The sequence below is a fragment of the Falco punctatus genome (genome assembly GCF_963210335.1).
Source record: "Falco punctatus genome assembly, chromosome: 9".
Lineage (NCBI taxonomy): Eukaryota > Metazoa > Chordata > Aves > Falconiformes > Falconidae > Falco > Falco punctatus.
Window position 1 is genome coordinate 18,794,418 of NC_137589.1, and position 14,696 is coordinate 18,809,113.

General features: G+C 40.3%; 1 protein-coding gene across 1 annotated transcript; it reads left to right on the forward strand.

Annotated features, from left to right (window-relative positions):
* The first annotated feature begins 78 nt into the window (after positions 1 to 78).
* On the forward strand, positions 79 to 13,542 carry KIFBP (kinesin family binding protein). Its single transcript, XM_080401335.1, has 7 exons — positions 79 to 929; positions 3,312 to 3,410; positions 7,038 to 7,117; positions 7,303 to 7,486; positions 8,606 to 8,690; positions 11,214 to 11,323; positions 12,007 to 13,542. Exons 1-7 carry the CDS (start codon positions 585 to 587, stop codon positions 12,883 to 12,885), a joined length of 1,782 nt encoding a protein of 593 aa, XP_080257461.1. The 5' UTR covers positions 79 to 584; the 3' UTR covers positions 12,886 to 13,542.
* Positions 13,543 to 14,696: the final 1,154 nt, after the last annotated feature.

Here is a 14,696-nt window from a genome sequence, read left to right on the forward strand (position 1 = left end):
TTTGCTGAAATGACTGAGTTTTTGGAAGAATTTTCTTTCCGCCTGGCAAACCAGCTGGTGCCATTTTCCCGCCCTATGTGTTTCTGCAGGGAGAGGAGTGTTTTACTGGAAACTCGGTGCTGTGGGCGAACAGCACACCTTCAAACGTGGACAGTTACTGCACCTTGCCTGTTCAGCAACCCTTGCATTAAAAAACCTGGTTCTCAAAAAAAAATTTTCTCAGAAAAAAATTGAGATAGAGTCCCTCTGCACTCTTTCTCGTGAGCATCCCACAGGTGCTGGGGCTCTGGCGGCTGTTGTGGGGCTCCTGCTTGCCTGTTGCCCTCTGCTGATTCTCAGTGCTTGGTACCGTTTGCCCTCAGCCCCGTCACGGGGGCTGTAGGGGAAACCACGAAGGATTTCAAACGGCAGGAGAGGGGGGAGCGGCGACCCGCCAGGGGCCCGCTCCGCGCGGTGGCGGCGGGAGGGAGGCGGTGCCGCGGTCGCCCTGACGAGGGGGCGGGGCCGCCCTGCCGGGCGCGGTGATTGGCCGGCGGCGGGTCAGGCGCCGGCGCGCGTGATGCTGGGCGGCCGGCGGAGGGAAGATGGCGGCGGTCGGCGGGTGGGCAGCGGTGTGCGAGAAGTTCCGCGCCGCCCGCACGCTCTCGTCCGTGGAATCGCGCAAGGACCCGGAGACCGAGCCCTACCGCTCCAAGTACAGCGCCCGGGCGCTGCTGCAGGAGGTCAAGCAGCTGCTGAGCGCCGCCGAGGATGGCGGCGAGGCGCGGCTGTTGGCCGTGCGGCGGGCCGTGCTGGAGTACGAGCTGGGCGTCAACCACACGGACACCGAGGAGCTGTCGGCCGGCGAGGAGCACCTGCAGCGCTGCACGCAGCTGCTGGAGCCCCACCGCCTCTCCCCTGACTGCGTCTCCCTCTACATACAGGCGCAGGTGGGCTGGGGGGGGCCCTGGGACGCGGGTGGGGGGGGGACGACTCCTGTGTCCGTGGGCCGCGCTGTACAGTGGGCTGCAGGCAGGGTAAGGGGTGTTCGTGGGCTTCAGCCTACTGATGGGTATGGCTCTAATGATAAACACCAGCAGTCCTGGCCTTTATTTCTTGCTCGAAGAAATAACTGGCAGGTGGCAGCTGAGGAGGGATGCTGTTCTATATTAAGCTTGCTGCTGGTGGCTCTAGGTGTGCAGAGCATCAGTTTATTTTCTTAATAGCAACTAGGTGTTGGCAAAACGGTGTACTCTTCAGGATAGAAGGCTGAGACAGAACTTTGTAAGAACTGAGCAAGAATAAATTCAATTGAAGACCTCGGTATGTCCAGAGCTTATTTGTGATTCCTTAACTGTCTTTTGTTGTCAAAGTAAAGTTGGAAGATGCTTTTATTTATGCAGTATCCTGAAAAAGTAAATCGTTCTCAGATGTTGTCACTTACTTGTTTGCTTTTCAGCCTTGCCAGTTATTTCTTAACCTATTTTATTTTATTCCAGATGAGTAAATAAAGTTTTGTAGGGCTAAAAATAATAATATTCACATCTTTATTCTGAAGAAAGTAATACTGTTAACAAAACTAGTTCTTGTCGTGTGAAGATTGACAAAAGGGTCTTTGCTCAACTGCTCTGTCATGGCAGCTGGTGTATACTTAAATATCTATCTCTAGACTTTAAATTAAATAGAACAGTTATTTGGAGGTCTCTATCAAAAATGGCTGCTGTAATTAGAAAAGGCTCGGTAATACTTCCTTGTTCAGTGCTGCAAAACTGTAGAGGAATTGTGTGTTCATGTGGAAGGGTGCTAGTTAAACAGTGACTTGTCTTATCCTGGTTAAATTAACTGAGTTGAATTTGTGAGGTTACATCTGCTCGCCGTCCTTCATTGTGACGGTTTGGGTACACCCTACACATCTATTACTCATAGGATTGGAGATTGCTTGAGCAGCCAATCAATGTAGGATAGCATCTTCCCAGGGTGTAGGAACTCCTACACATTCGTGGTGAGTTGTTGCTTTTGTGGCTGAAGGTCAGTGATTCCACTGTGCTTTTGAACTGGTGTGTTGGAAAGCAGTACTTCTCTCTATTGGACAGATGTTTGCATGGATTTTTCCTATTTTGGGGCTTTTAGCAAAAAGCAGGGTAAAGTTTCTGTGTCATGCATGTGAAGTGCTGTGGTCCAACAGTAAATAGGTCTACTGTTGCCTGGAGCACTGTCATCAAGTATGCAGCTGAGGGCAGGATGGTAAACGGGCATGCCCTCAGCTTGCAGTCCCCAGGGCTGTAAAACATTTGAGTATTTAATTAAAAAACTCTTCTGATGTAAAAGCAGTAATTGTCAACGGTGGCTATACCTCTCCAGGTTCTGGGATATGTAGGGTATGTTGTCATGGCACTGACTTCTGCTTTGAAATACGGAGCATTCCTTTTTCCTGCAGGGCCTGTTCCTGTAGCCCTAATTCAGAGCTTCTACATAGGATGTGTATCACAGTTTCTGTCTAAGTAAATTTAGTCCGTCCCACTGCTCAGCCGTGGACAAAGTATTTCTGTTCATAAGCATCGTGCTACGTGGTGCTTGCTTATAAAAGTAATAGAACAAATGGAATTGAAAGGGACACAGGGCTGGCACACAGCTACAGATTCTAACTCTTTTGAAGGTGGTTTGTTTTTTTTTAGCCCTGTCAGGTTTTTTTGTAACAACACTGCCTAGGAATTAAATTAGCACATGAGACATAGAATGTTATTAATGCCTTCATCTTATTAATAAAATTAGAAGTGCTTTTTTAAAAGGTGGATTCACAGGTGCAGTAATGTTACTATGTATGTTGCTGTATTTTTAATTTGAAGGCAGTAATCTGTAGCTTTTGCATCTTAACAGCTCTTTTAATCTCTTTGTTATTGAAAATACACAAGCATTCATTCTGAGCGTATCTTTCCCCTGTTAAATTTTTCTACAGTCATGATGACAAATCCCTAATTCCTTGGCTCTTTTTAAATGATATTTATATATAACATCAAAGTTGCAAGAATCAGATGAAGAATACACTGTGTGGAAAAAGCTCGTTATTTGAACACACCAATCCTTATTTAGCACATTAAATACAGAAAGTTATATTGTACAAGGTGACTTGTATGTATTTGCAGCTGTGTGAGATCCTTCCCTTTTGAGCAACTGCCAATAAAACGGGTGAGCACAACTTTTGCTTTTTGAAGTCCTTTGTATTAGAACGTGTCTGTATAAGAATGAAGACTGATAAATGGTTTGAAGAAAATGTGTGGTCTAAATGGGACATAATGGGAAAATAACTAACTTAGTTTTTCTTTGACCTTCAGAACAATCTAGGTATCCTGTGGTCTGAAAGGGATGAAATTAAAACTGCACAAACTTACTTGGAATCTGCGGAAGCCTTGTATAATCAATACATGAAAGAGGTACTGTGTTTATTAAAATTGTGACAGGTCTTAATTTCACTTATTACTTCCAGTTTTAGTAATCTTTGAAACACGCCCCCCACCCCCCCACCCCCCCCATGATGGAACTTGAGTTTCTGCAGTTTATACTGGCTGCTGTGATACTTTTCAAAAGTGATGTGATTTGTACTGTTAGCATAGGAAGAGGCAAGCTAGAGGGTCACTTGCTAATTTCAAAATGGATTTATTCAGGAAAATAATTTTGCTCAAAAATAATGGTCCTTTTTGAAAGCTCTTTGATTTGATAGTTCAAAATTGGAGCTAGGTAGGATTTGGCTTTTAATTGAGACTATTCTTAATCTTACATTGGAAATGCTGTAAAATGTCAATCCATTGCATTCAGTGGGAAAAGGAAACAAAACTAATATTTGCATGGTTTGCTCTGACTGTGCACAGTGTTGCATAGAGGCAAGTAGTTTAGGTCTGTATCCAAAAGGACAGTCTTATAAACAGCTAAACCTCATGCATATTAAATAACCTTTTGAGTTGTGGATTGTGCTGTGTATTGACTAAGGCTCCTCTGTGCTATTTTTAAGCTTTTTGCAAATTTGTTCCTACGCTGACTTGCATCAGGGGCAGTTCCCGAGTGAGCTGAAAACATTTGTGACCTTAAAGGAGCAGTATCTATGTCTTCCAATAACTGTAAACGTTGGACAGAACTTAGTTTAATGAAATTGCATTTCAGGTTTTATGTGAACTTGGATTATTCTCATGGGAACTTTAGAATGGGTTAGTCTTGGCTGGTTGGTTACTGCCATATTCCCACCTTTGTCGCCACGCTGGCTATCCTACAGCAACAGGAGAGAGAAAAGACAAAACCAGAAAAAAAAAACCACTTCTGCTTTTGCTTGTCTGTTTCCTGCCCTCTGGATCAGTTAGTCTAACTAGAGGTACTACATCTCTCTACAGACCCTCTCTAATTGATTCCTGATGTTCAACTTGGATGTTTATACCCAACCAGATACGATACTCTTAGCTTCCATATCACCTCTGAAGGATTCTGGCACTTGAGCTGGTACTGCCATCTATTTCAGTGGATTAAACACTGCAGCCGAATACTTCACGTTTTCACTGTGGACTTTTCTGCAACGGTTTATTTTTGTTAGTAGTGGCTAGTGAATATTCTTCCTGGGGCTTTGTTTCCTGATGGGGGTATACATATGTGACTGTCAGTAAGCCCGCATCAGGTCACTTTGTCACTTTCTTTTTTTCCTCGGTGTTTTTTTATTTGCCACTTATATTTCAGGGCATTATATAGTCAGACATAGCTATGCCTAAAGACATTTTTTGAGAAGGAACTACAACAAAAGAGCTTTTGTGGTAACTTCATTGGACTTCTGTCATGTTTCTCTGAAAATACTGAACTGTATTTGACATAATCTGCAAAGTAGTAACAAAAAATCCCCCCAAAACACAGGGCATGGGGGAGCTTGTTAGGCTGCTTTATGGTTTATGAAAAGGACTTGAGTTCCCTGCAGTGGTGTTTGATCTTCAGGATTTGTACAACCATGTCAACATTCATAATTCACAGATTCTAAAAATTTGAATGTACTTCTCTTAACATGCCTCGTGTTTAGGCTATCAGAAAGCCGAAAGCCTTCCTGTCAGATCATCTTTGGTAAACTGTTGATGATGGAAGTGTTTTCCTGAACTGGTGGATTTAGTTTTTTACTAACTGGGTCTAGTTAACTTACAAATTGAGTGGGGTTATCTTCCCCCCTCCCCCAGCCCCAGCCTCCCCGAGCAACTACAGCAAAACCAAGCCAATTGCAAGAATAAAATTATTTTGGTAGAGTTAAAAAATCCTTTTGCTTTCTGCTCCTGAATGCTTTGAGCTTACATATATTTTCAAGTTTTTTTCAAAAAAACAATTATCTATTTTAACAGCATTTTGCTGTTAGGAAAGCTGATTGTTTAATGCACTACAATGAAAATCTGAGGGTGCTAAACTTCGTCGGCAGGAGCCTGGGCTAATAAAGTCCACCTGTAAAGTTGCAGAGTTCTTCCAAAGGATAATTAAAGGCATAAGGCTTGACATTGGAGGATAAACATGTAGACAGGGGAAGGAGGCAAGGGTCTTTCTTACTGTGTCATTTCAATTGCTTTCTTTGCAGGAACAGCTCTAGTCTTGCCAGAATATACTCCAAATCTTGTTAGGAGGCGTGAGTGCCTTTGTAAGGTTGTAAGCCTTTGTATCTAAAGAAAACAAGATAAATTCACATCTTATAAACCAATGAGGTATAAACAGAAAACCATAAAGAATAAAAGATCATGTAAAAAAACCCCTACACCTCTCTGGTGTTAAACACACTTAAAGGTTAAACACACTTTTATTTGTTTGTCATTGTCTCAAACCCATTTGTTCATCCTTGTAGGTGGATAAAACCTCTCCATTAAAAGCAAACAAATCCGTTCAGGATTTTTTAAAATGAGAAGCACAAACATAAGGATATGTTTTCTTCCCTATAAAACTGAATGCATTCTCTACCTTTGTTTCTATTCCTGCCAGAGTCCTTATCATCTTAAGAAAAGTGTTTCTCTGAACTGCTTTTTATTTGTTGCCTTAATTTCTCTTGTGCCAAGAAATAAGTGGGGTTAGGAGAGGGCTAGGAAAGTTGTGTGCTAAGCTAGGCTCTGTTGCCAGCAGACATGTTGAATATCCTTCAGGATGTGTTGCGTAATGAAAAAAAAGACCCCTTTAGAAAGATACCTGCATTTGAAGCTTTTTAGAATTGGCATCTGAAGGTAGTCACAACTACAAAGGTAATTAGATAAGCACAGACTAATAAAACTTTGCCATGAGCAATGTAAATCTGTTGGGCTTGCCAGTTATGCAGACTCTTTATCAACAGTTGTTTTAAGGCAAGGTTGGACACAGCGATGCTGAAAGATGATAGTTGTCTGTATAACAATTCTGACAAAACCCATGGTTTAAAAACAAAAAAGCATTTCTCAATGAAGTAGTTTACATCATTAATAGCTTACATGTGGGTTGTACCTTGTATCAAGGTTTAGCAGCTTCATCCTCCAAAGACATTGCCTGTTGCCAGCTTGTGAATAGAGTCATTTCACAGTGGTAAGTCTTGACAGCACGTCTGCTGAGCACTCTCTGCACATAATGTTCTTTGCAGTACTTCCTGCAGGGTGTTTTCTTGTTACTGATCAGTGCAGCTAGGCAAACGAATATTTCACACTTGAAGGTATGTGTGGTGTTAAATTGATGCATTAAAAACCAGAAGGTTATTGTCCAAAATAAGACACCCAATTACAGTCCTGTAGACTAATTCAGATTCTACAGGACTGTGGTTGCAGACAGCATGCGTTACTTTAAAGTATGTAAGAAGTAGTCTTCTACAAGCTGAAAATCATATAATTCTGTGTGGAATTGTGGCTTTCAACCTCTAGATCTCCGGAGGTCTGTGGAGTTGCTCCAGAGGTGTGATATTTGAGATAGGTGTAGACACGTTATGTGAAGTTTTGTTGGATTTGGGATTGAAAAATGGTAAACCATCTGTAGCTACAAGAGGGAGCGCTAGAGTACAAAGTAAGAGAAATGTAGTTTGCTGAACCTATCCTGTACTTTTGCAGGATGGAAATCCTCCCCTGGATCCCAGTGAACATTTCATGGCAGAAGAAGAAAAACTCACAGACCAAGAAAGATCCAAAAGGTAGACATGTAGCAGCATACACAAATGATTATTTGTGTTTTGTTTTTTTGTTTTGGTTTTTTTGTGTTGTGGTTTTTTTTTTTTTTTTTTTTTTTTTTTTTTTTTTTTTTTTTAATTTATGAAGGTGTATTCAGGGAGGGGGGAAAAAAAAAGAGGAAATCTAAAGAGACTGTTGATTTTTCCAGATTTGAAAAAGCCTACACACATACTCTGTATTATCTGGCTCAAGTCTACCAACACTTGGAGATGATTGAGAAGGCTGCCCAGTATTGTCATACAACTCTTAAACGACAGCTTGAGTATTGTGGCTACTACCCAGTAGAATGGGCACTCAATGCTGCTACGTTGTCACAGTACTATCTATCCAAGGTAATATACCTCATATTTTTCTGCTGTAATTATAAATGTAACTGTCGAGTAAGACAGTTGTTTAAACAGCTGTTTGAGATGGGGCTCGTTTTGAATTAAAAATGTACTCCTATAAAACCACGAGTTGTCTTCTGGTGTGAAACACCTGTTTTTTCTGAAGAGGACGTAGTGGCTTTCCTGTGGTGGTGTGATGGCAGTAGGAAAAATGAGCAGGGGTGTAGACATAAGAGCAGCTGTATAGTTAATGAAGTATCAGTAATGATGCAACATGTTAGTAAGTAAAACTTTAAGGTTCTAATCACTGAACTTTAGATTATTTCTTATAATTATATTGTTCTTTCACAAAAACATCTGAGGGCCAAGGTAATTACATGTTGCATTTCGTATAAATTATTGTCCTTTGTACCTTAGCACGTGCTTAAGACCTGTGCGAGTCTATGTGAATGTAGAAGTGGGTATGTAACGTGGTAGCTGCTTGCTTCCACACATCTGTGTTGACTCTAAATAATCTACTGTGTTAGGAAATGCTTCAGCTTTATTTAGGAATGTGTATAGTCCAGACTATTCAGACGCTTTTTTCAGATGCTTAAAAGGCTTGTGCTGTACTTAAGCCAGTTAATGCTAATTTCAACAGTAACTTGTAATGTCTGTGTCTCTTTGATGCATTGATAGCACTAATCGTTAAACAGTGGCTATTAAACTGCCACATAAGAGTAAAGGAACCTAGGTCTGACTCATAATGTTGACTTGTACCTGAAGCTCATTCTGACTAACACTCTGTGATACAATCTTTACCACAAGACATCACTTCCTTTACCGCAAGGAAGCGATAGTAGCATAGATCAGAACAGTGAAAATGTTCGCAAGGTATGTATCTAATATTAAAAGCAAGGCTTGCTATTGTGGCTGTTGTAGGGAGAAAATGTTTGGTTAGAAAATAGTGTATTCAGTATTAGACGTGGGAAAACTGTCTTTTTTTCCCAGCGTCCAGAGGAATATGCTCCAGAGCCTCTCAGTTCTATCATTTCCCTTGTCTTTGTATATCTTTACTGCTAGAGGTGAGGGGCAGTGCTTGGGCTGCTTATACCACTCTTAAATGCTGCTCTTTGTTTCTCTCAGCAATGCTTTATGGAGTCCCGGCACTGTTTAGCAGCAGCCAGTGTCATCTTTAGCCAAGCTGGACAGGTGCCATCTGCTGAAGACAGTAAGTTCATGTAAAAGTTTTGAATAAAATGCTGTGAATTAAGCATGATTGAGACACAATGTTAAAACTGAAGTCTAGCAATACATACAAAACAATCCCAGTGTTATTTTTCTAAAGTCTTTATAATTAACAATTATAAAGTGGAATACTTTATAATTTTATAAATTAATTTATAGTTATATTAATTAAATTATATTAAAATAAAGTATATGGTATAATTTTATAATAATATTATACTATATACTTTATAAAGTAAAACTTTATAATACTTTATAAAGTAAAACAAAGTGGAATGTTTCTGAAGAGCTGCTGCTACTACAGCTGAAGACTGGCTATGAGTAAACCCTGTGAGAAAAACTCAAGTGCTTGTTGCTGGTGTTTCAGAAAGCATACCGGAATAAAAGTGAAATATAAACCAATATCCATTTCAGTAGCAGCAGTATCTCTGTTCATCTACATGTGCTTAAAATGTGGCTTGCCTTTGCTTCTCGGTAATCAGAGGGCAATGATTCAGTGAACTCAATGAACCAAACCAGATGCTTCCTGGGGATAGTTTTAAAAGAGAGAGGGAAACTGCAGCTCTTAAAAACCCCAAATCCAGAAGGTACTTGTGTCGTCTTTTGTTGCTGGATGCTGCAGCCTCATCAATAGCTATTTTTGGAGTCGTAGCTGCTCTTGTCGTTTTGGTGTTGATGCAGAGGAACAACTCTGTGGTTCAGTGTGAAGATCAGTAGAAGAAACTTTTAGAGAACTGACCGCAGTTGAGGACCTGTGGTTACATGATAGTGTCGTTCCTCTGTTTTAGGCTTAGTCTTTACTTACCTACAGCAATATCTTTTTACATTCTGTGACTTGGGCAAGTGGAAGCTTCAAATCAATAGAGCTTTAACTCGTGGAGAGTGAGCAAGTACTCGGGTAGCCCCTGTGTGAGTTCATAACTCTGACTTCCAACAGTGAATATATTGGTTAACTTGTAATGGTTTGAGCTGTTTAGAACGCAAAATGTTTAATCCACTGATGTTGTTTCAGGTTAAAATATAACCTGAATAGATACAGCTGACTTTTTTTAATTGATGTTCAGTGACAGTACATTAGTTGCTTTTAGTATTTCTCTTAGCTCAAAAATATAGAACTCTATGCAGTTGCCTTTCAGTACTTTGAGGATGATGTCTAAAAGTTTTTTGGTTTCAGGGAAATAGGGCTGTCAAGAGAGTCAGGTTATGCTAATTTGTTAGACTGTTTTAAAACAGTATATTATGAAAGATTCAGTAGGTCTGAATCGGTGTTTATGGGCTTCCATAGGTACCTGACTGCACAGTTATCAGTATATGATACTTAACCCAAAAAATGAGGTTATGTTTTCAGTAGGCGTGTAGAAACATACAGTCAGTTATGGTTCCAGATTCAGGTGCAAGACCAGAAGTGGTAGATGAGGCCTATTTTTAATGATACTTTATAATTTCTTGTGCGATTTTTGGTCCAGTTGGCTAACTTCTATCTTGACTTCCTCCTACAACAAACAGGAGTAGTTATATTTGTGTTTGTTTCAATGGAGTAAACATTTATCCTATTTTCCCTTCCTTTTCACAGTACAGGGAGCTGGGCTGTGGGCTTGAAGATCATTATGCAGAAAGTTCTAACTTACAGAAAGACTAATACACAGTCAGCATTGGCTGCTCTCAAGCACATTCATTTGATCCTGTTAATTGGAATATAAACACACACAGAGATACTTAGTAAAGGTGCCTTTTCTTAGATTAGCAACAATTATTTCCTTAATAAGAACAACTAGATTGGCTGTAATGAAATACAATGAACACAGTGGATCTGAGTCTGAAATTGGCTTTTGATTTGGTGAACAGGAGTTCTAGTGTCCCCTCATTGTTCAGGTAACACACTGCTTTTTGCCTAGAGACTGGGAAATTAATTCCCTTTGAAATTCATTTGGTTTCTGAAAATATTATCTTGAGACATCAGCAGTGCTGCTACTTATATGACAGTTGGGGAACTGGGGAGAAAAATACCAAATCTGCAAAGCTAACAAATACTTTGTTAGTACCAGGTGGTTGAACCAAAGGCAGTTTCCCCTACTTTTGTTCCCTTTTTGGTAACAAGTCTGGGGCCCGTTGCAATACAAAGGCCCTAATCATCCTCAGGAACGATTACTGGGCAGGCAGCCGAATCTCAAAAAACAAATTATCCCTATTTCTTTCTCTTGTTACCAGAGACATGAAAACCTTTTCCAGTAAAACACCTTCACGATGGAAGGTCTTTTTAAACATACATTATGATCTATTTTTTGAAGAATTCATGCATGAGGAATCCATATTAATCTATATGGGTTTCTACCAGAATGACAGTTTACAGAATTATATAACTTAACGTGGAGAACATGTTTCTCTCTAACAATGAGGAAAAATTAATTACATGCAAATAGCTTACTCTTTGTGTGTAGCATTTGAAGTTCTTGCTGGAGTGCTCAAGTTCTCCAGAAGTTTTTATGTGCTTATGTCCATTCAATAGGTGAAACAGAGCAAGACCAACAGGACCTTCGACAGAGAAAAGCTGAAATTGCAAGATGCTGGATTAAGTATTGCCTGAATCTCCTGCAAAGCGCTCGGAAATTACTTGAGGTAACAGAATATCTGTTATGTAGCTGTCATTTGTTTAAAAACAAAGTCTGATTTGATATATGTAACAGGAATCAATTCACAGTTGGTAGCAAGTGATAAGCAATCACCCAATGAATAATACAATAGATGCTCGCAATGTAGCAAGCATTTTGTAGTATGCTTTGACTTTAATGCAGCACTTAGAAATAAGCACAGATAGGAGATCATCTCTGTAGTGTGATTACTGCGCTACTTGTACAGCAACTTCACAGATTTCCCTTCTCTCTGCTGCGTTTTCTTGCAGCTTGATTTGGCAGATTACTTCTTATTTAATGGCTAGTAAGAGCGTCGTCTTAATATGCAACAGTTTTGTGTGCTGGTGTTCTCATTCATTCAACCATTCATTTCATTCCTTCAAGCATTTGCTGAAATGCTTTGCAGGGTCAGGGCCTTTGGGCTTTACATTTATTGTTTTAGCTATATTGTCACACAGGGTTGGGAGACTAAATATAGATTCTGTAAAAACCTAAGACTTAAGATAGACTGTAATGTACATAATTTTTTTGTGTGAATAGAAGGTCTTATATGCCAACATATCTTCTCTTCTGTCTTGTTGCTAACTAGTTTGTGTTTCAAATGATTCAGTCTTAAGTCTCTCTCCATAAGCCACGTGCACTTTTAATTAGTATGCTTTGTCATTTCAGGATAACATAGGAGAGCTGGATCCAGACAGGCAATTGGAACTTAAAGCCCAAAGGAAAAAGGAAGAGGATGAAAAAGAGAAGGGCAGGAAAAAAGCTGTCCTTTTTGGGACGAGTGATATCTGTGACTCTGTCTTAGCCATGGAAGAGAAAGTGAGCAGTGTGTATCCTTTAGATTTTCAAGAAGCCAGAGAAATATTCCTAGTTGGTCAGAACTATGTTCAGGAAGCAAAAGAGTTCTTTCAGGTTGATGGTTATGTTACTGACCATATTGAAATTGTTCAGGATCACAGTGCTTTGTTTAAGGTACTTGCTTTCTTTGAAGAAGACTATGAGAGGCGCTGCAAAATGCACAAGCGTAGAATAGACATGCTGGAGCCTATATATGCAGACTTGAATCCACAGTACTATCTGTTGATTAGTCGGCAGCTTCAGTTTGAACTAGCCGACACCTACTATGAGATGATGGATTTAAAGGTAGCTATTGGTAACAGGTTGGAGGAGCTAGACTCCCACACAATTAAAAAAATCAATTCTCTGGCTCAGTTAGCAATCAAATATTATGAACTCTTCTTAGATTCTTTGAGGAACCCAGATAAGGTGTTTCCTGAAGAGCTCGAGGAAGATGTTCTTCGCCCTGCAATGGTGGCTAAATTTCATATTGCACGACTATATGGTAAGCTTATTACTTCGGATAGCAAAAAGCAACTGGAAAACATGCAGACATCATTGGAATATTACACATTTCTGGTAGACTATTGTGAGAAGTACCCAGATGCTGTCCGTGCTGTTGAAACTGAACTAGAACTCAGTAAGGAGATGGTGGGTCTTCTTCCAACAAGAATGGAAAGGCTAAGAGCAAAACTATGTCCATTTATATAAATACTTACCTTGAAGGAAATGTGCACTATTAAAATGATATCTGTCAAAACCAGTGCTGTCAGACAGCTTCTGTACTGATGGATACAACGGAAGTGTCTACAGTTTGGCATTCCATCCAGAGCCTGCAGTAGTATGTGTGAAAAACTCAGAGCTGTCCTGTTCAGTAGCTCACCCACACTAATGGTATGAACTTTAAATGTAAAGTTAATGTCCAGCTAATGCTTTGTATTGTTTGTCCTGTATGTAAAGATAAACCTTTATTTCCTTACTTTTTTTCCTTTGGCATATGGTTTAGTTTCTAAATGTAGTGCTGTATGAAAATTCTTTCTTTTAAGAGAATCTGTTTCTTTAGGAAAATTTTTCTAAGAAGTCCGAGGCATGTTCTTCCAACTAGAATGCATCTTACCTCTTCTGACATTCGTCCCCTAAAAACTTTATCCATATGAAGGGAACTTTGTATGTTATTTCCAGTATTTATTTTGTATGTTGCTCAGTATTTTCTTTTTTCCCCTGTTAATCAAAACCTAGTTGATAGAGGCTCAATAAATGGACTAGCTTGGCTAAATGTTTTTTCAGAGTCCTTAGAATTCTTTTTCCTTGTGTTTTAAGATATGATATATGTTACAACTTTGGCCAAAATAAATAGTTGTGAAAGTGTTCCCATGTGCGTATCTTCAGTAAAAACCTAAACAATTGAAGTGCCAGAACCAAGAGCAAGAAAGCAGCAAACTTTCGCTTGTGGTGGGAGGAGATACCGTGCTTTTAATATACTATAGAGAATTCACAGGTTAAGAGGTGCTGTGCTTCAAACGGTTGTCAAATACAGCTTAAATGCCTGGGATGCCATGGATGGCTTCTTACCCTGTGTTGGTCAGGGAGCCCGGGTGCTGTCTTAGCAGGAGCTGCAAGCGGGGAACTCCCTGAAGTCGCTGCAGATCCCAGTGCTGCTGAAGTGCTGTTCCAGATTTGCCTGTGTGCCATCGATTGCTGACTTCTCTATTGGAGTTGTCCTGATTGTCATTAAGGACCTGCTGATCTGGCAATGTTCCTGGCCTTGCACAATGTGTTACCTTTTTCTTGTTCTAATTTAGCCACCTATTTACTCTTTATAGAAAACCAGACTGCATTTCTGACCCAAAATGGCCACAGAGGGTGTCTCTGTATTTCTGGTGTCCATAGAAGGATTATGAACCAGGACCTGTTTTAGATAAAATATAGGGTTGAGCACATTGTCCAACCATATATTAAGAGGTTATGGTCAGAGATGCCAGGGGATATGGGGAAAGTGAAGTGGCAAGGTGATGGGGCGCACATAGCGTGCCTTTCTGTGCACCAGCAGCCTTGCCACTGTCAAGTTTGTGGGAAGAATAGCAATAGAAAGCATTGAAGAAGTATAGTCAAAACAACTGCGTTCTTCTGGAAAGTACAAGAAAACAAGGGGGGAAAAAATGACGTTAGCTTGAAGGGTGTGAGGGGAAGCATGTGCAAGCAAAAGCATATGTACATCTCAAACATGTGGTAAAAATCTCTAGCTTGCAGAATTCTCTGCAGAAGACTAACCACAAACAAATAGGCCGACAAATGGGTCCTAGAAATGAGAGACAGCAAAACTCAAAACTAGACCAGCTCCCTGCATGCATGCAGAATAAGAGAGTAGGTGCACGTGTGTGTGTGTGTGTGTGTTGTTCCTGTTTTACTAAATAACTGGCTAGTCAGCCTTTAGGAGTTTATTTTATGCTGTCAGATCTTTCAGTTCAGTTCTTCCTGTGGCCTGAAGTTAGGGCGACCCAGAGTTTCTCAGTGAAACGGTT

Excerpts from the sequence above, each read along its gene's own strand:
- KIFBP (XM_080401335.1), top strand. The coding sequence starts at position 585 with ATGGCGGCGGTCGGCGGGTGGGCAGCGGTGTGCGAGAAGTTCCGCGCC. Across the intron at positions 930-3,311 it reads CCCTCTACATACAGGCGCAG|AACAATCTAGGTATCCTGTG; the intron begins GTGGGCTGGGGG and ends TTTGACCTTCAG. Across the intron at positions 7,487-8,605 it reads CACAGTACTATCTATCCAAG|CAATGCTTTATGGAGTCCCG; the intron begins GTAATATACCTC and ends TGTTTCTCTCAG.